The following is a 17,605-nucleotide window of genomic DNA, read 5'->3' as shown; positions in this document are numbered from 1 at the left end:
GAGGGGCAGAAAAAAGGAGAATGCCTTTTTCCCAGGGCAGGAAAATCACAAAGTAGAGCACCAGGGATTATGATGAGAGGGGAGAGATTTAATAGGAACCTGAGAGGTAACCCTTTCACTCAGAGGGTGGCCAGTATATAGAATGCATTGCCAGAGGAAGTGGTTGAGGCAAGTAGTGTTACAACATTTAAAAGGGACTTGGACTAGTTCCCCTTGTTTGGCCCATATTCCAGGTTAGAGGGATTTAGGAGAGGTTGCGAAAAATACAGGCAAGTGGGACCAGCTTAAGATGGGGATCATGGTTAGCATTGACCATTTGGGCCGAAGGGCCTATTTCGGTGCTGTATGACTCTACCTGCCCAGTTTTTCCAAGATAGAATGCATGAAGCACAGAGACCGGGTGCACCACCATCTGGTGTGGAGCCTCCACTGCACAGGATCAGCAAAAGCTACAGAGGGTTCTAGACTCAGCCAGCTCCGTCGCAGGCACAAACCTGCCCACCATTGAGGACATCTTCAAAAGGTGTTGCCTCACGAAGTGGGCTCCATCATTAAGGACCCTCGCCATCCAGGCCAAACCCTCATCTCATTGCTACCATCAGGGAAGAGGTACAGGAGCCTGGAGACACACATTCAATGTTTTAGAACAGCTTCTTCCCCTCCACCGTCAGATTTATGAATGGACTATGAGCACCACCACACTCATTTGCTCTCTTTTTGAACTACTTGTTCACTTATTTATTTGTTTGTTTAATATTTCTTACTATAACTTGTAGTATACAGGTCACCAAAAACCATCAAATTTCATGGCGTGGGTCACTGATACTAATTCAGATTCTGAACTCTGCTGGTTTCCTATGCACAAGCTCTGTGTATGTATGTTTACACAGTTTATGTTCTCGAACACTGAGTGTGGGCATGCAGCCTTGTACCAGGCAGCTCGCCGCACACCCCGCTTTTCCATTAACACACCCGCACTGAAAAGTTGAATAATTAACCAGTGTCTTTGTCGGTTTTCTAAAATGACGTATATTGTCTCATTTCTCTGCTGTGGCTACACAGGAACGAAAGAGAGGACCAAGGAGAAAAAGCTACGAGATTTCCTCAAGGTTAAACTGAAGAAAAAGAAAAAAAAGAAAAAGAAAGTGAAGTCTGGTGAGAGGATTTTAATGCATGGGAAATGTTTGGAATTGGCGACACAGGTAGCTAGTCACTGAGCTGGTGACTTTCCCTAGCTTTCACAAGCAACTGGAAGAACTCAATGGATGAGCAGTCTCTCTGAGAGGAATAGAATTGTTGACATCCTGTTTTCAACCTGAAGTGGCGACAGTGCCTTTCCTCCCACAGATGCTCTCCGGCCGCTGAGTTCTTCCAGCAGATCTTTGTGGCTCCAGATTCCAGCGTCTGGGGTCTCTTTCATGGTCCTTGCCTGGGCTACCGGCTGAGGCAACATGCAAAGCGCTGGAGGGGCTCACTGGGCAGGCGGCATCCGTGAAGGTAGATCGCCAGCTGAAGTGCTGCACAGTCTCCTGTCTACCGGTTGACCCTGCCCTCTCGCAAGCAAAGATCAAGGTCTCCCACCTGCTGTGAACACAGGTAGGTATCACTACCACTCCTTATCCACACCCAGTTCTGGAGGGGAGGGTGGGGAGGTCTCTCCCTAACACTGAGTAGGTATTAGTATGAGGTGAAGACTGCCCAAAGAGGGTGAGTGAGGTGCAGTTGAAGTGAGACAAAGGGTTAAAAAGCAGCAAGTGGAATCTAGCGTGATTGTGTTACAGGACTGAACTGTGATCAGGATGTACAGATTTAAACCCCACCCTGTGAGCTAGAGAATTTAAATTCAATGAATAAAGTTAACTTCAGATGTAGTATTGAATTTCAGTAGGTGCAGCTATTAGTGCTGTACGGACAAACTCCGCTGTAAGGAGTTTGTACGTCCTCCCCATGGGATGTGTGGGTTTTCTTCAGATGCTTGTTTTCTCCCACAGTCCAAAGACGTACTGATTAGTGGGTTAATTAACCATTGTAATGTGTCCGGTGATTAGGTTAGGGTTAAATTGGGGTTGCTGGGCAAAGGCTGCTCAAAGGGCTGTGGAAGGGCCTATTCTCAATTGATTGTCGTGAAGCACATCTGGTTCTTTAGAGGAAGTGATCTCTCTTCCTGCCTGGCCTGTGTAGAGCTCCAACTTCATGACTCTTCACCATCTCCCAAAGTGGATCATCTTGCTGCCTGCTTCAAGGCATCACAGAGGAAGGGAGGGAGGTGGATGTTGGAGTTGTCAAAAGTTTTGGGAGTGTAAAGCAATTCAGTGTAGATTCAGGCCCACAAGGTGTTACTAGAGGCAGCACCTTTGTGTTGACCAAGGTGTAAAGCAAGCTTCAGCTTTCATCATGAGAGATATAGGACATGAAAATAAAGAGTCTGCATGAACCCTGAAAGCCCGGTAGCATAGTGGTTAGTGTGGCGCTATTACAGTTTGGAGCGTTCTGGAGCTCGGAGTTCAGTTCTGGCACTGTACTTAAGGATATCCTCTTTGTGGAGTGTGTGGGTTTTCTCTGGGATCTCCAGTTTCTGTCCACAGTCCAAATACATTCTGGTAGGTTAATTGATCACTAAATTGTCCCATGGTTAGGTTAGGGGTAATCGGGCTTGTCGGGAGCTGGTGGGGTGGCGTAGCTAGAAGTACCGGAAGGGTTTACCCTGCAATATATTGCTAAATAATTACATTTAACAGTAAAACTTCAAAGTACAGTGGCCCAGTGATTTGTCAGAGCTATAGTGAGGTTACAGTGCAGTCACAGAGCTGCTCAACAGACGTGAAATAGAACAATTAGAAACATACAGGTACAATAATGGTTGTTTCTGTGCCAAGGTAGCAGGAATTAAACCACAGTTCAGCTCGGGACAAATTAGATGGAAGGTGAGCGATTCCGGTTATTGGGAGCCCATTGAATCTTGGAGCTGGATGAACATAGACATAGAAGAGTACAGCACAGAAAAGGGCCATTCAGTCCATCTAGTCTATGCCAAATCCATTCAAACTGCCTCTTCCCTCTGATCTGCCCTCCATACCCCAACCATCCATGTATCTATCCAAACTTTATTAAAGCGTTGAAATTAGCTTGTATGCACCACCTTGGGTTGGCAGCTCATTCCACTCTCTCACCCCCCCTCTGAGAGAGGCTTGGACACCACTGCCAGCTGAGGCAGATGCACGGAGTAGTTTGACCAGGTGGGTGAAAGAAAGAGAGGAAGGGACAAAGGAAGAAGATAATCAAATGCTATTATTGGTTTGCACGGACAGCCGCTTGCAGACCAGACTGGATATTGAAATTCAGTATATTTCTGTGTCTGAGCTGGTCTGCACATCTTTGAGCCCAAGAACGGGGAAAAGAAGAAATGGATTTAATTATGCAGTTCCAGTACTCTTGACAGCAGATGGCAATTATGTCGCGTGGGCATGAGTGTAAGTGTGTGCATACAAACATGCGAGTTTTTGTGTGCATGGCTGCACGAGTGTTTGCATTAAACAAGTTTGGCATCAGGTCCTAACCGAGCCCCCGAATTATGTTCCCTTCTGTCCATAAGATTACCTCTGAATTTTGCATTTTGTCTCTGGAGCACCAATGATTTGTTTCCAGGCAGATGGTTGATTGCTTAACATATGGACAATGCATTGTTCCCTTGGACTGTCCTCCCCGCTCCCCACCCACACCCCAGGTAGAAGGGGCAGATAAAATACCCTGTCTGCTGCCAGCAAGGATTGCCTTCCCAAGGCTCTGGGCCTGTACTCACTGGAGTTTAGAAGAATGAGAGGGGAATCTCATTAAAACCTATTGAATACTTAAAGGCCAAGACAAAGTGGATGTGAAGAGGGTGTTTCTTATAGTGGGGAAAGTCTAGGACCAAAGGGTGCAGCCTTAGAATAGAAGGGCGTCCCTTTAGAGCAGGGATGAGGAGGAATTTCTTTAGCCGGGGGTGGTAAATCTGTGGAACTCATTGCCACAGACGACAGTATAGGCCAGGTTGTTTGGTATATTTAAAGTGGAGGTTAGTAAGGATGTCAAAGGTTATGGGGAGAAGGTAAGAGGATGAGGTTGAGTGAGATAATAAATCAGCCACAAAGGAATGGTGGAGCAGACTCGATGGGCTGAATGGCCTAATTCTGCTCCTGTATCTTAAGGCTTTATGGACTAGGGCTACAGTTGAAGTGTTGTATGTGCCTATGTTTCGTATGAAGTTCTCCATATGTTTCATGCTGACAGTGGATGAGGAAATTGAAGTTCTGCACAGTCAGCTAAGCAAAAATATAAGACTAACAATTTCTGAAATGCTTGTCACATTAATACTCCAAATCAGGGTGGTGCCAGTAAGTTTCTGATCTTATTACAGATCTGTGAAGACATGCAGGGTTAAGTCAAAGTAAATTTATTTTCAAAGTACAAATATGTCGCCATGTACTACCCTGAGATCCATTTTTTGCAGTCTTTTACAGAAAAATACAGAAATACAGTAGAGTTTATGAAAACCTGTACGTAAAGACTGACAAACAATGTGCAGAAGAAGACGAAGTTTGCAAGTATAAAACTGATGCCGAGAACATGAGTTGTCAAGTCTTTGAAAGTGAGTCTGCAGCTTGTTGAGGTTTTGGGCTGAGACCTTCACTAGTTCAGAGTTGTGGATTCAGTTCTGAGTGCTGTAGGTGAGCGCAGTCTTGGGGATTGAGGGTACGGAAAGAGGGAGGAAAGGCGATCACTCTCCTAAGGAGTAAGCAGAGCCAACCCCAGTCTGAAAGGTCTGTTCTTAAGCTCCTGGTGAAAGGATTGCACATTAGCCAGGGACTGTGTTAGGTAACTGTTCCCCACTAATTGAACATGCAACAGGCACCTGCAGCTTCTTATCTTTCAGCAGCTGGCATAGCCGACGAGGATGGGCTCTGTCATGTTCTCCCTCGAATCCTAGCCATGTCCCAAAGTGACTCGGTGTTCCACCCTGTTCAGGAAGGGGTGGGATTTATGGAGCAATGATCTAAAAGGGGGTACTGGTCTCCCCCAGAGATGTGGACATCCCAGTAACAAGCAGAGGGAGGTGTCTCTCCATCAGCCCTCCTTTTCCACAAGATACCTCAGCCCTCTCATGATCTGCCGACTCAACGCCGGTTTATCCTCTCGCTCGTCCTGGTGTCTGTTTATTTATCTTGCTTCAGCCCGGTTTGTGCAATGTCGTTGAGCGTGTTGTGCTGACGTCTTTGAATTCTTTGATCGCAGAGTTTTCTGACAGTGAAGAGAACATAGATGTCTCCAGAGATTACCCACCCAAAAAATCCACATTCCTTTCAACCAGATCTTCCTCCTCTTACAAATTTCCTTTCTCCCATAAATACACATCCTTATGCAGTTCTGACTCGGGATACCACATGGATGGACTGAAATTTGACGGTTGGTGATCTGATTTTATTTTTCCATTCCCCCCCTCCCCCTCCCCAACCTTCTCTCCAAAATGCACTAATGCAGTGTCCTCTGATGTCTTTAACATATTCTGGGGTAGAAAAGAAAGCCTTGGAAAAACCTACAGACAGTGAGATCTCTTCGAGGTGCAGTCAGTGTAGGGAGAGAAGGCTGAGACACATTGACAGAACGGATCGTAGCGAAGATGTTTCAATTTGTGTGGGGGGAGAGGAAGCTGGCGGGACACACATTTAATTTGGTGCTGACAAACCCATCTAAGGGAACATCTCCGTTACAGAGACGGTGGAAATTGTCAGTGACTAGAACCAGTTGAGATGAATAGTGCAGGTGGATTTAAGATGAGGGAGAGAGGGTTGGGCAAGGCAAGGGCAATTTGGACCACAAACACCAACATGGACTGTTGAGGCTGGCGTTACACAAGGTTGTCAGAATGCTTAAGCAACTATGAATTATAGTTCTGGACATAACTATCGATTTAGAGCAGGGGCTAGATTACACTTACATAACAATCCTGAAAGCGTACCTAGGAGGTTTTGTGTATTAAGGAAGAGGAATTGGCGAAAAGTGACTCCTGCTTTTATAGCCTCAGTGACGGCAGAATACTTTCAGTACAGGATTGGTCAGGAGTTCAGACTTCAGCTGCCTAATGTGATTTAGTCGAAGGTTTTGTAGAGATACAGGACAATACAGCACAGTTACAGGCTTTTCAGCCCAATCAGGCCAAGGTGACCACCCAGCCAGTCCCAATTTCCTCTTGATAGTTGATCTGCACGTGAGCTGTGAATCTGACAGGGTAGCAAGATGAGGTCAGTAGAATGTATTTGCAGAAGTAGAGTTGCAAGTGATTGCAAATGTTTGGCAGTTGATTTTAAAGTAATGTTGAGAGATTTGGGGAAAGTTGCTCGTGAACATAGGTTAGTACAGTCATGTGGAATGTGTTGGCTGAAAATGCAATTTACTGCATGTGGGACGAGTTTGCTGTGTTACGCAGAGGCAGCAGACAGCAAGGGTAGTGTTAGCGTGTATATCCTTGGAGTTCCAGAGCTTTGGATAGCAAGTTTACGATTTGACAGAGCAACATGCACACAAATAATCAGAGGTCTTGTTTCCCTTTCATTTATTTTTCTGCCCTGCATGTATGAAAACATTAATGTGATATTTGAACCCAGTTCACCCCAAGACCATTGGAGTGAAATTTTCTCTAACGTCGTCACAGTTACAGTGCGATGTTGTACCAGAATGTTCATTGAAAGCTATTTTGCTTTGAAAAAGTTTGCCAATAGCTTTTACAGGGATAATGCACAAAGTGGGAAGATTAAGTAACTGAGGCGGATTTCGAGGGGGTGAAAGGTGGTAGAGAAGGACGGGGGATATTACACACACGCACACACAGAGACACAGACACACACACACACACACACACACAGTCAGTACTTACTCCAAGGTCCATCAATTAAAATTCTGATTTTTAATCAAATGGTTGTTAATGCAGAAAACAAAAACTAAAGTTGAAACAGTACCGGGGAGAGAAGCAGGAGGAATTCTTCACTGAGATAATTTTATTAAAGGTTGTTGAGTATTTGAGATCTTTATGCAGTCAGTTTAAAACGGGTGATAGAAAACTTGCTGAGGAGAGATCATCTAGCTGGCTGAAAACATGGTTAAAATGTGGGTTGAGGACTTGCACAGTGAATGGTAGGGCTCTGACGTGTGGTGGAACAAAGGGATCTGGGAGCACAGATCCATGATTTCTTGAAAGTGGCGTCACAGGTAGATTAGATCGTAAAGAGAGCTGTTGGCACATTGGCCTTCGTAAATTAAGAGTTGAGTACAGGAATTGGGATGTTATGATGAAGTTGTATAAGACATTAGTGAGCTCAAATTTGGAATATTGTGTGAGATCTGGTCTGCTTCCTACAGGAATGATATTAATAAGTTTGAAAGAGTGCAGAGAAAATTTACAAAGATGTTGCTGGGATTTGAGGACCCGAGTCATAGGGAAAGGTTGAATAGGTTAGGACTTTATTCATGGCATGTAGGAGACTGAGGGGAAATTTAATAGATGTACAAGATTATGAGAGTATGAAGTGCAAGCAGGTTTTTTTTAACTGAGGCTGGATTAGATCAGAACTAGAGGTCATGGGTTAAGGATTAAAGATGAAATATTTAAGGGGCACTTGAGGGGCCATATCTGCCAGTAGAAGTGGTTTGATTTCAACATTTAAGAGAAGTTGGAATTGGTACGTGGATTGGGGCATGGAGGGCTGTGGTCCAGGTAGATGGGACTAGGCAGAATAACTGTTCAGCACAGACTAGTTGGGCTGAAGGTCTTGCTTCTGTGCTGCGGCACTCTATGGAAGTGTGGAGTAGAATTGCGGAGGAAGAAACCTCCGGTGTAGATTCAGGAGATGAGCTGGGCTGAGAGATTAATGTAGGAAAAGTCATGGATGTTGGGAAATTTCAGTGGCTCTGCAGTAGGTAAATGAAATGAACCTTTAACTGTGCATTGATTAGAAGACAGTTAAAATCCACGTGAGCACTGCACTGATGCACCTGAACAAACTCATCCGGTGAATGCTATTTATTGTATATGCCGAAGTGTGGTGCTGAGAGAAGTGCGTTGACCTCATTTAGTGTGCTTCTCAAGAAAGAATGAAGACAGTCCTCTGTATTGACACCAACCTTCACTTTAGTGTTCTCTCTGGTACTTTCACACTCCTATTCTCACCATCGCACTGTATTGGTACTGTCTTTCACTATCTGTCCTTATTCACCCTGCCTCATATCAGACACTGGCATGCTTTAATTTGCCATTTCTTCATCTTGCTCTTGCTCACTCTCACCTGGGGAACATTCAGTCTCCCCTTGTGTTTTTCCAAGTGAGTTCAGCTCTCTTTCCACTCGCAGGGTGCGTTAACTCCAAGGTGTCTCTTGCACTCGGGCGGACGAGTGAGTTGGTGTCTTTTTGAATTTCTTTGCTTGGTCCCTAACACTGGCCAAGTCTGACAGCTGTCCTGGTGTGTCAGATGTTTCAGATGACGACCCCACGAGCGACTCGTCCACAGACAGTCTCCTCTGGAGTGACGACGACTACAATCAGGATGTAGATGTAACCACGAATCCTGACGACACCGGGGACGGCGAAGACAGCCAGCTGGAGATTGTGCGCTGCATCTGTGAGGTAGAGGAGGAGAACGAATTCATGATTCAGGTATTACATGTTGTGTAACTAGTATAATTTCTAATCCGTACCCTGCATCCCCGTATTATAAATGGGTTGTGTTCCCACAAAACCATCTGTATTACAATATTTCTATAATGACAATCATTGACACAATCAGTAAATTGGGTTATTATCGAGAGACTTCATTCCGCTTGCCAACCTTTTAGATTGGGAGTTCCCAACCTGGGGTTCACGGACCCCTTGGTTAATGGTAGGTCATTCTATGAGGGGGGGGGGGATCTCATTGAAACCTTTCAGATATTGAAAGACCCAGACAGTGTGGATGTGGAAAGGATGTTTCCCATGGTAGGGGAGTCTAGGACAAGAGGGCACCCTTTCAAAACAGAGGTGATGTGAAATTTCTTTAGCCAAACGGTGGTGAATTTGTGGAATTTGTTGCCACAGGTAGCTGTGGAAGCCAAGCGTTCGGTGTATTTAAGGCAAAGATTGATAAGTTCTTGATTGGACATGGCATCAAAGATTACGGGGTGAAGGCTGGGAACTGGGTTTCGAGGAGGAGATAGAAAAAAGGATCAGCCGTGATTAAATGGCGGAGCAGACTCGATGGGCCACATGGCCTAATTCTACTCCTATGTCTTATGGTCTGTGGGTCCATGGCTTAAAAGAGGTTGACTCTAGATGATTTCATCACATCCATGTAGTCAGGTAGTACAAGAAAACAATAACGGAATGCAGAATGAAATGTTATAGAGAAAGTGCAGTCCAGGCAGACAACCGGATGAACACAATGCCTTCTATCCCCGCTTTGAAAGCGAGAACATGACTACAGCTATGGATCCCTGCTGCACCTGATGACCCTGTGATCTCCATCTCAGAGGCCGACGTTAGACTGTCTTTAAAGAGAGTGAACCCTCGCAAGGCGGAAGGTCCCGATGGAGTACATGGTAAGGTGTTGAAAACCTGTGCCAAACAACTAGCGGGAGTATTCAAGGACATTTTCAACCTCTCACTGCTATGGGCGGAAGTTCCCACTTGCTTCAAAAAGGCAACAATTATACCAGTGCCTTAGAAGAATAATGTGAGCTGCCTTAATGACTATCACCCGGTAACACTCACATCTACAGTGATGAAATGCTTTGAAAGATTGGTCATGACTAGACTGAACTCCTGCCTCAAGAAGGACCTGGACCCATTGCAACTTGCCTATCACCACAGTAGGTCAATGGCAGATGCAGTCTCAACGGCTCTCCATGTGTTTGGACCACCTGGGCCAGTGGTCCCCAACCACATGCACAGCACGTGCTACCGGGCCGCAAGGAAACGATATGAGTCAGCTGCACCTTTCCTCATTCCCTGTCATGCCCACTGTTGAACTTGAACGCACGCGAGGTCATCAGTCAGTCATTATTTGATGAGTAAAAAAACAAACATTGCTTGAGAGTTTCTTTGGAAGAGGTGGTAGGGGACATAAAGGCCTAAGGGTGATGATAACGCAGAGACAGCTGAGGCCGAGACTGCAAAAAAAAAAGCTTCCATCAACAGAAAATACAATGAGTCGTACATAAAATATGGCTTTAATGCGACCGGTGACTCGTACGTTCCAAGCCCCCTGTGTGTGATATGTGGAGACAAGCTGTCTAGTGAGGCAAAGAAGCCCTCAAAACTGCTTCGGCACCTTGAGTCCAAGCACCCTGCATTTAAAGACGAACCCGTTGAGATTTTTGAGTGGAAAAAACGTGAGCAGGGTGGGACAGAAGCAAGTGCTGAGAGCCACCACCTCCACAAATGCTGCTGCTCCGAGAGCATCGTACTTAATGGCCAGCCGTATTGCTAAGGCTAAGAAGCCTTTCACTGTTGGTGAAGAATTGATTCTGCCTGTTGCCAAGGACATGTGCCGTGAACTGTTGGGAGAAGCTGCAGCTAACAAGATGGAACAGGTTTCTCTTTCAGCTACCACAGTTTCAAGGAGGATCGATGACATAGCGGAAGACATCGAAGCACAGCTGTTGGAACGGCTTAACGAGTCACCACGGTATGCTATCCAGGTCAACGAGTCTACCGATGTCGACAACAAGGCAATACTGCTGGTTTATGTGCAATATATATTTCAAGACGATGTGCACGAGATTGTGTTGTGTGCACTGCCGCTGCCAACTAACACAACTGGGGCAGAACTATTCAATTCTTTGAATGACTACGTGTCAGGCAAACTGGACTGGTCATTCTGTGTTGGAATATGCACAGACGGGGCTGCAGCTATGACTGGACGGCTGTTTGGTTTCACTACCAGAATCAAAAAGGTCGCTCCTGAATGCCAGTCTACACACCGTGTCATACACAGGGAAATACTGGCTAGCCGAAAAATGTCACCTGATCGTGGAACAGCATATTGAGTGATGTTGTTGAAGTTATCAATCACATCAAAGCAAAAGCCCTTAACTCACGTTTGTTTGAGCAGCTTTGTGAGGAAATGGATGCAGAGCCCAAATGCCTTCTCTTACACACTGAAGTCAGGTGGCTATCAAGGGGGAGAGTCCTGGCCAGGGATTTTGAGTTAAGAGAGCCGCTACAGAGATTTCTTTCAGGAAAAAAGTCATCACTGGCAGCACACTTCAGTGGCGAGGAGTGGATAGCAAAACTCGCTTATCTGTGTGACATCTTCAACCTGCTCAATGAACTCAAGTTGTCACTTCAGGGGAGAATGACAACTGTCTTCAAGTTGGCAGATAAAGTGTCTGCTTTCAAAGCCAAACTGGAACTGTGGGTCAGTGAGTGGACAGAGGCATAGTTGACATGTTCCCAACATTAGCTGGGATTTTTGGGAGAGACTGAGGCTGCACCGGCCTTCTCACAGCTGGTGAGCGATCACCTATCTTTGCTGTTGACAGAATTCAGGGCATTACTTCCCAACCACAAATAACCCAGGAAATGCAAAGGAATGTGTCCGTGACCCATTTGTGAATGTCCCCAGTGAATCATCCATGTCAGTGCGGGAAGAAGATCAGCTCCTCGAGCTTGCAAATGACGGTGGGCTGAAAAGTATGTTTGATGTAACATCTCTGCTGACATTCTGGATCAAAGTCAAGGCTGAATATCCTGAGATAGCCATGAAAGCACTGAAAACATTGCTTCCATTTCCAACATCATATCTCTGTGAAGCGGGGTCTTCTGCAATGAATGCAACAAAAACTAAATTGCGGAATAGACTAGACATAAGGAGCCCACTTCTATATATCGCTGTCTCCCATCACCGCTCGATGGGACCGTCTTGTTGCAGGGAAACAAGCCCAGGCTCCCACTGATTCAGCGATATTGGTGTGTTGCAATGATTTTATATGTTCATATGAGGAAAATATGCGCTGTGTGTTTAATATTAAATTCGTTAGATAAACCCTTTTAGAAACGAAATTGAGTGTATTAGTCACTTATAGTTGACTTATCACCTATTTTCCGGTCGTGATGAACCACACACCCCCGTCAGCCGGTCAGCAAGAATATTGTCAATATTAAACTGGTCCGGGGTGCAAAAGAGTTTGGTGACCCTTGACCTAGACAACACAACAGCTACGTCAGGATGCTGTTCATCGACTATAACTCACCATTTAGTACCATCATTCCCACAATCCTGATTGAGAAATTGCGGAACCTGGGCCTCTGTACATCCCTCTGCAATTGGATCATCGACTTCCTAACCAGAAGACCACGATCTGTGCGGATTGGTGATAACATATCCTCCTCGCTGACTATCAACACTGGTCCACCTCAGGGGTGTGTGCTTAGCCCACTGCTCTACTCTCTGTATACACATGACTGTGTGGCTAGGCACAGCTCAAATACCATCTGCAAATTTGCTGACGATACAACCATTGTTGGTAGAATCTCAGGTGGTGTGAGAAGGTGTACAGGAGTGAAATATGCCAACTAGTGGAATGGTGCCGCAGCAACAACCTGGCACTCAACGTCAGTAAGACAAAAGAGCTGATTGTAGACTTCAGGAAGGGTAAGACGAAGGAACACATACCAATCCTCAGAGGGATCAGAAGTGGAGAGAGTGAGCAGCTTCAAGTTCCTGGGTGTCACAAGATCTCTGAGAATCTAACCTGGTCCTAACGTATCGATGTAGTTATAAAGAAGGCAAGACAGCAGCTATACTTTATTAGGGATTTGAAGAGATTTGGTATGTCAACAAATACACTCAAAAACTTCTATAGTTGTACCGTGGAGAGCATTCTGACAGGCTGCATCACTGTCTGGTGTGGAGGGGCTACTGCACAGAACTGAAGAAGCTGCAGAAGGTTGTAAATCTAGTCAGCTCAGTTCCATCTTGGGTACTAGCCTACAAAGAACCCAGGACATCTTCAAGGAGCAGTGTCTCAGAAAGGCGGCATCCCTTATTAAGGACCTCCAGCACCCAGGGCATGCCCTTTTCTCACTGTTACCATCAGGTAAGAGGTACAGAAGCCTGAAGGCACACTCTCAGCGATTCAGGAACAGCTTCTTCCCCTCTGCCATCTGATTCCTAAATGGACATTGAATCTTCGGACGCTACCTCACTTTTAAAAAAATATACAGTATTTCTGTTCTTACACATTAAAAAAAATCTATTCAATATATGTAATTGATTTACTTGTTTATTATTATTATTTTTATTTAGTTTTTTTCTCTGCTAGATTATGTATTGCATTGAACTGCTGCTGCTAAGTTAATAAATTTCACGTCACATGCCAGTGATAATAAACCTGATTCTGGTTCTGAGGTGCAAGGCTGTAACGAGGCAGATTCTGAGGCCCAGAGTCCCAATTTATCATACTACGAACCGTTCAGTAGTCTTATAACGAACAATGGGATAGAGGCTGTCATTGAGACTGGTGGTACGTGCTTTCGAGCTCTTGTATCCTCTCCCTAATGAGAAAAGGGAGAATCCCGAACAGTGATTGCTGACACTGACCGTTAAAGCAATTACGCCAACTGTTACCCTCCCGCATCGCCGTATCTTTGGGGATAATTTGAAGTAGATTTCCAGGCTAATTGGTGAGGGAGAGTGGATGAGTGGTGTACATCATTTCCACGTTGTTCTGCTCTTTGACAGTGTGAGGAGTGTCTGTGCTGGCAGCACGGTGTCTGCATGGGTTTGCTGGAAGATAGCGTTCCCGAGATCTACACCTGTTACATGTGCCGCGATCCGCCAGGTGAGTGAGCACTGCAGAGTCGTTTGTTTCACGTAAACCTCTTAAATGCACGGGAAAGGAGGTTGGCGTTGTTGGATCTGGAGAGGTTATAATCCAGGGGTTTCTCTGGAAGTCAAGAATGGGACATAAAACTTGTGGTTACAGTCATTGTATTAGGTGTTCATAATAAAGAAATAATAGCCAATTCAGTCCACTGTGTCGGGAAGGAGAGTGAAGCGTGAAAATAAAGAATGAGAAAGTAAGCAAACATGAGAAGTCCTGGTCACCTAACAGACCAGGAGTCCCCAATCTATGGTCCACCCCTTAGTTAATGGTAAGGCTCCATGGCATAAAGAAAGTTGGAACCCCTGAGCTAAACAAATAAGACACTTTCCATTGATAAGGAACAATCTATGAGACAGATTAAGTGGTGTGGCTCAGGCTGTGGAGAAATGGCTAGAAAAATAACAGAACTAACTACTACACTTATTGAAAATTCTTTAAACAATTGCCAACAAACAGGTGACTATATAAAAATGCAAGCAAGCACAAAGTAAGTTAAATGCAATAAAGATAACGGTTTCGTCTCTTGACCCAACAGTAAGCAACCCTTTGGCTGAGCACTAACGAGTCTGGCATCAGGTTCACCTGTGGTGAATGCATTAGTTGAGGGAAGATAATAGGACAGGAGGACCTGCTGTGCTTTGGATGGTGTCAGTGGATTTTGAGTCATCAGTTGGTTTGTTTAGAGTGATACATGCTTTCAGGCTAATGTATCTTCTACCAAATGAAAAGGATGGAAGTATCTACTTTCTCCTCAAAGGCCTATCGGATTCTTCCTTCTTCAGCTGCTTACCTCTTCCATCTATCCCCTCTTGATTTGTTACTTCACCCTTCTCTCACCTAGTTTCACTTATCACCTGTCACCTTGTGCACCTTGCCTTTCCCCCATTTTCTTATTCTAGCTTTTCCCCTCTTCCTTTCAAGTCCTGATGAAGAGTTTCGGCCCGAAGCATCAACTGTTTATTCCTCTCCATAGATGCTGCCTGACTTGCTGAGTTTCTCCAGCACTTGTGTGTTGCTCTGGATTTCCAGCATCTTTGCATTTATGGCCTCGATATCTACCCTGTTAGGCCCTTGAGATCTTTTTATGTTGCATTAAAATCGCTCCTTGTTCTTTTAAGCTTCAGAATATAGCTTTAATTTTTTTAAATGCCTGCGATGGGACAACCTAGTGCAGGGGTTCCCAAACTAGAGTGCCTGCACCCCCAGGGGGTGCGAGATGGAATTTCAGGGGGTGTGACAAGAGTGGCTTGTGTGCTTGAGTGATAAGTCACGAGTCATCACTCAGCCAGCTGCCAGTGTGCCTTGAGAAATGTTAGTAACGTTTGTCCCAAGCACACTCCAGTCTCCCGCTGCCCGAGTCGAGAGAGACGTAAACTCACTCCAGTCTCCCGCTGCCCAAGTCAGCGTTGAGGATTCTCATCAGTGTTACCTGGGAAGTTACACCTCAGAGTTGAGTCTCATCAATTTACTGTTTACAATTTTTTCTGAATAAATTAGAATCTAATTGCTCAATTTATATTTGCATTTTATGCACCGAGTTAAAAGCTTATTTTTTTAAATTCAATTTGTTCACCTTAAGTATTGCATGTGGTTCAAAAATTAGAAATTGGACTTCTTCATCCATTACTTTTGTAGGGGGTGCGAACGTTAATCAAACATTTCCTAGGGGTGTGGGGCATAGAAAAGGTTGGGAACCACTGACCTAGTGAGTCTGCTGAATTGCCTACAATAGATCTTGGATAAGGCGACCAGAACTAGGAACAGTACTCCTAGTTTGATATCACCAGTGTAATTGTCGCAACACTTGCTCATTTCTAAGAAAGATGAGCTGTGTTTGTCACATGTTCATTGGAAACAAGCAGTGAAATGTGTCGTTTGCATCAACGACCAACACACTGCGGATGCGCTGGAGGAAGCACGCAAGTGCTGTCAAGCTTCCAGCGCCAATGTAGCATGCCAACAACTTACTGACCCTAACTTGCAGTCTTTGCAAAGTGTGATGGAACCCACGCAGTCTCATGGAGAATGTACGAACTCCAAATGGCAGGAATTGAACCCAAATCGATGGTGCTGCAAAGTTTTGCACTAACCAGAGAGCTACTGAGGCACCTTCTTTTAACCGAGGTCAGTGTGCTGTTTTACTGTGAATCTGACCTTTTGCGTGCCCATTTGACTGAGGGGTATGTTCCGTTCTTGACTGTTGTGGTTAATAGTTCTGTTCTTTCTGCCGTAGAGCACCGCTTGAGTTCTCGCTACTGGTACGACAAGGAGTGGCTGGCCAGTGGCCACATGCATGGCCTGGCCTTCCTCAAAGAGAATTATTCCCACCAGAACAGTGGCAAGATAGTGGCCACGCACCAGCTGCTGGGAGACGTTCACAAGGTCATTGAGCTGCTGCATGGGCTGCAGCTGAAGATATACATTCTACAGTAAGTAGTGGCACAGCTCTGTGTTAAACCCAGCAAAGCCTACCATCACGTGGGGGAAAGGTCAGCATCTATTGTCCAAAATGCCTGACCACTGCATTTTCGTAAATTAAAAAAATAATTACTTACGTAATTTCCCCTTTTGTAACAATTTTACCTTTCGTAAGTATGTTCAGGAAACCTTCCTGAACACACCCAACAAACTACAACCATCTAAACCCCTTGCTTTGGGGAGATGCCAGTCAGTATTTGGGAAATTAAAATCTCTCATCACAACAACCCTGTAATTACTACACGGTTCCAGAATCTGTCTCTCTATCTGCTCTCGATGTCCCTGTTACTATTGGGCGGTCTATAAAAAACACCCAATCGAGTTATTGACCCCTTCCTGTTTATAACGTCCACCCACAGAGACTCCATAGACAATCCCTCCATGACTTCCTCCTTTTCTGCAGCCATGACACTATCTCTGATCAGCAGTGCCACACCCCACCTCTTTTGCCTCCCTTACTGTCCTTTCTGAAACATCTAAAACCTGGGACTCTAAGTAACCATTCCTGCCCCTGAGCCATCGAAGTCTCAAGGTGTGGCAGCTGTATCGAGGGTGCAGAGGGTGTTGTGTGGGTTAGAAATCTCAAGGTGTGGCAGCAGTATCGAGGGTGCAGAGGGTGTTGTGTGGGTTAGAAATCTCAAGGTGTGGCAGCTGTATCGAGGGTGCAGAGGGTGTTGTGCGGGTTAGAAATCTCAAGGTGTGGCAGCTGTATCGAGGGTGCAGAGGGTGTTGTGCGGGTTAGAAATCTCAAGGTGTGGCAGCTGTATCGAGGGTGCAGAGGGTGTTGTGCGGGTTAGAAATCTCAAGGTGTGGCAGCTGTATCGAGGGTGCAGAGGGTGTTGTGCGGGTTAGAAATCTCAAGGTGTGGCAGCTGTATCGAGGGTGCAGAGGGTGTTGTGCGGGTTAGAAATCTCAAGGTGTGGCAGCTGTATCGAGGGTGCAGAGGGTGTTGTGCGGGTTAGAAATCTCAAGGTGTGGCAGCTGTATCGAGGGTGCAGAGGGTGTTGTGCGGGTTAGAAATCTCAAGGTGTGGCAGCTGTATCGAGGGTGCAGAGGGTGTTGTGCGGGTTAGAAATCTCAAGGTGTGGCAGCTGTATCGAGGGTGCAGAGGGTGTTGTGCGGGTTAGAAATCTCAAGGTGTGGCAGCTGTATCGAGGGTGCAGAGGGTGTTGTGAGGGTTAGAAATCTCAAGGTGTGGCAGCTGTATCGAGGGTGCAGAGGGTGTTGTGTGGGTTAG

The 17,605-nt window shown here is 45.5% G+C and overlaps 1 protein-coding gene across 5 annotated transcripts in view; it reads left to right on the top strand.

Annotated features, from left to right (window-relative positions):
* Positions 1 to 17,605, top strand: part of LOC132399936 (PHD finger protein 20-like) — a 100,203-nt gene that overhangs the window by 62,459 nt on the left and 20,139 nt on the right. For 4 of the 5 annotated variants that reach the window (XM_059980891.1, XM_059980887.1, XM_059980886.1 and 1 more), the window contains 6 exons: positions 1,063 to 1,155; positions 4,490 to 4,627; positions 5,272 to 5,442; positions 8,499 to 8,683; positions 13,746 to 13,845; positions 16,124 to 16,319. In XM_059980891.1, the coding sequence (XP_059836874.1) occupies positions 1,063 to 1,155; positions 4,490 to 4,627; positions 5,272 to 5,442; positions 8,499 to 8,683; positions 13,746 to 13,845; positions 16,124 to 16,319 (883 nt within the window). The remainder of the gene's footprint in view (positions 1 to 1,062; positions 1,156 to 4,489; positions 4,628 to 5,271; positions 5,443 to 8,498; positions 8,684 to 13,745; positions 13,846 to 16,123; positions 16,320 to 17,605) is intronic. The other variant, XM_059980889.1, reaches the window with a different exon arrangement.

Source organism: Hypanus sabinus, chromosome 9 (genome assembly GCF_030144855.1).
Source record: "Hypanus sabinus isolate sHypSab1 chromosome 9, sHypSab1.hap1, whole genome shotgun sequence".
NCBI classification, from domain to species: Eukaryota; Metazoa; Chordata; class Chondrichthyes; order Myliobatiformes; family Dasyatidae; genus Hypanus; species Hypanus sabinus.
This window is presented reverse-complemented; position numbering and strand designations above follow the sequence as displayed.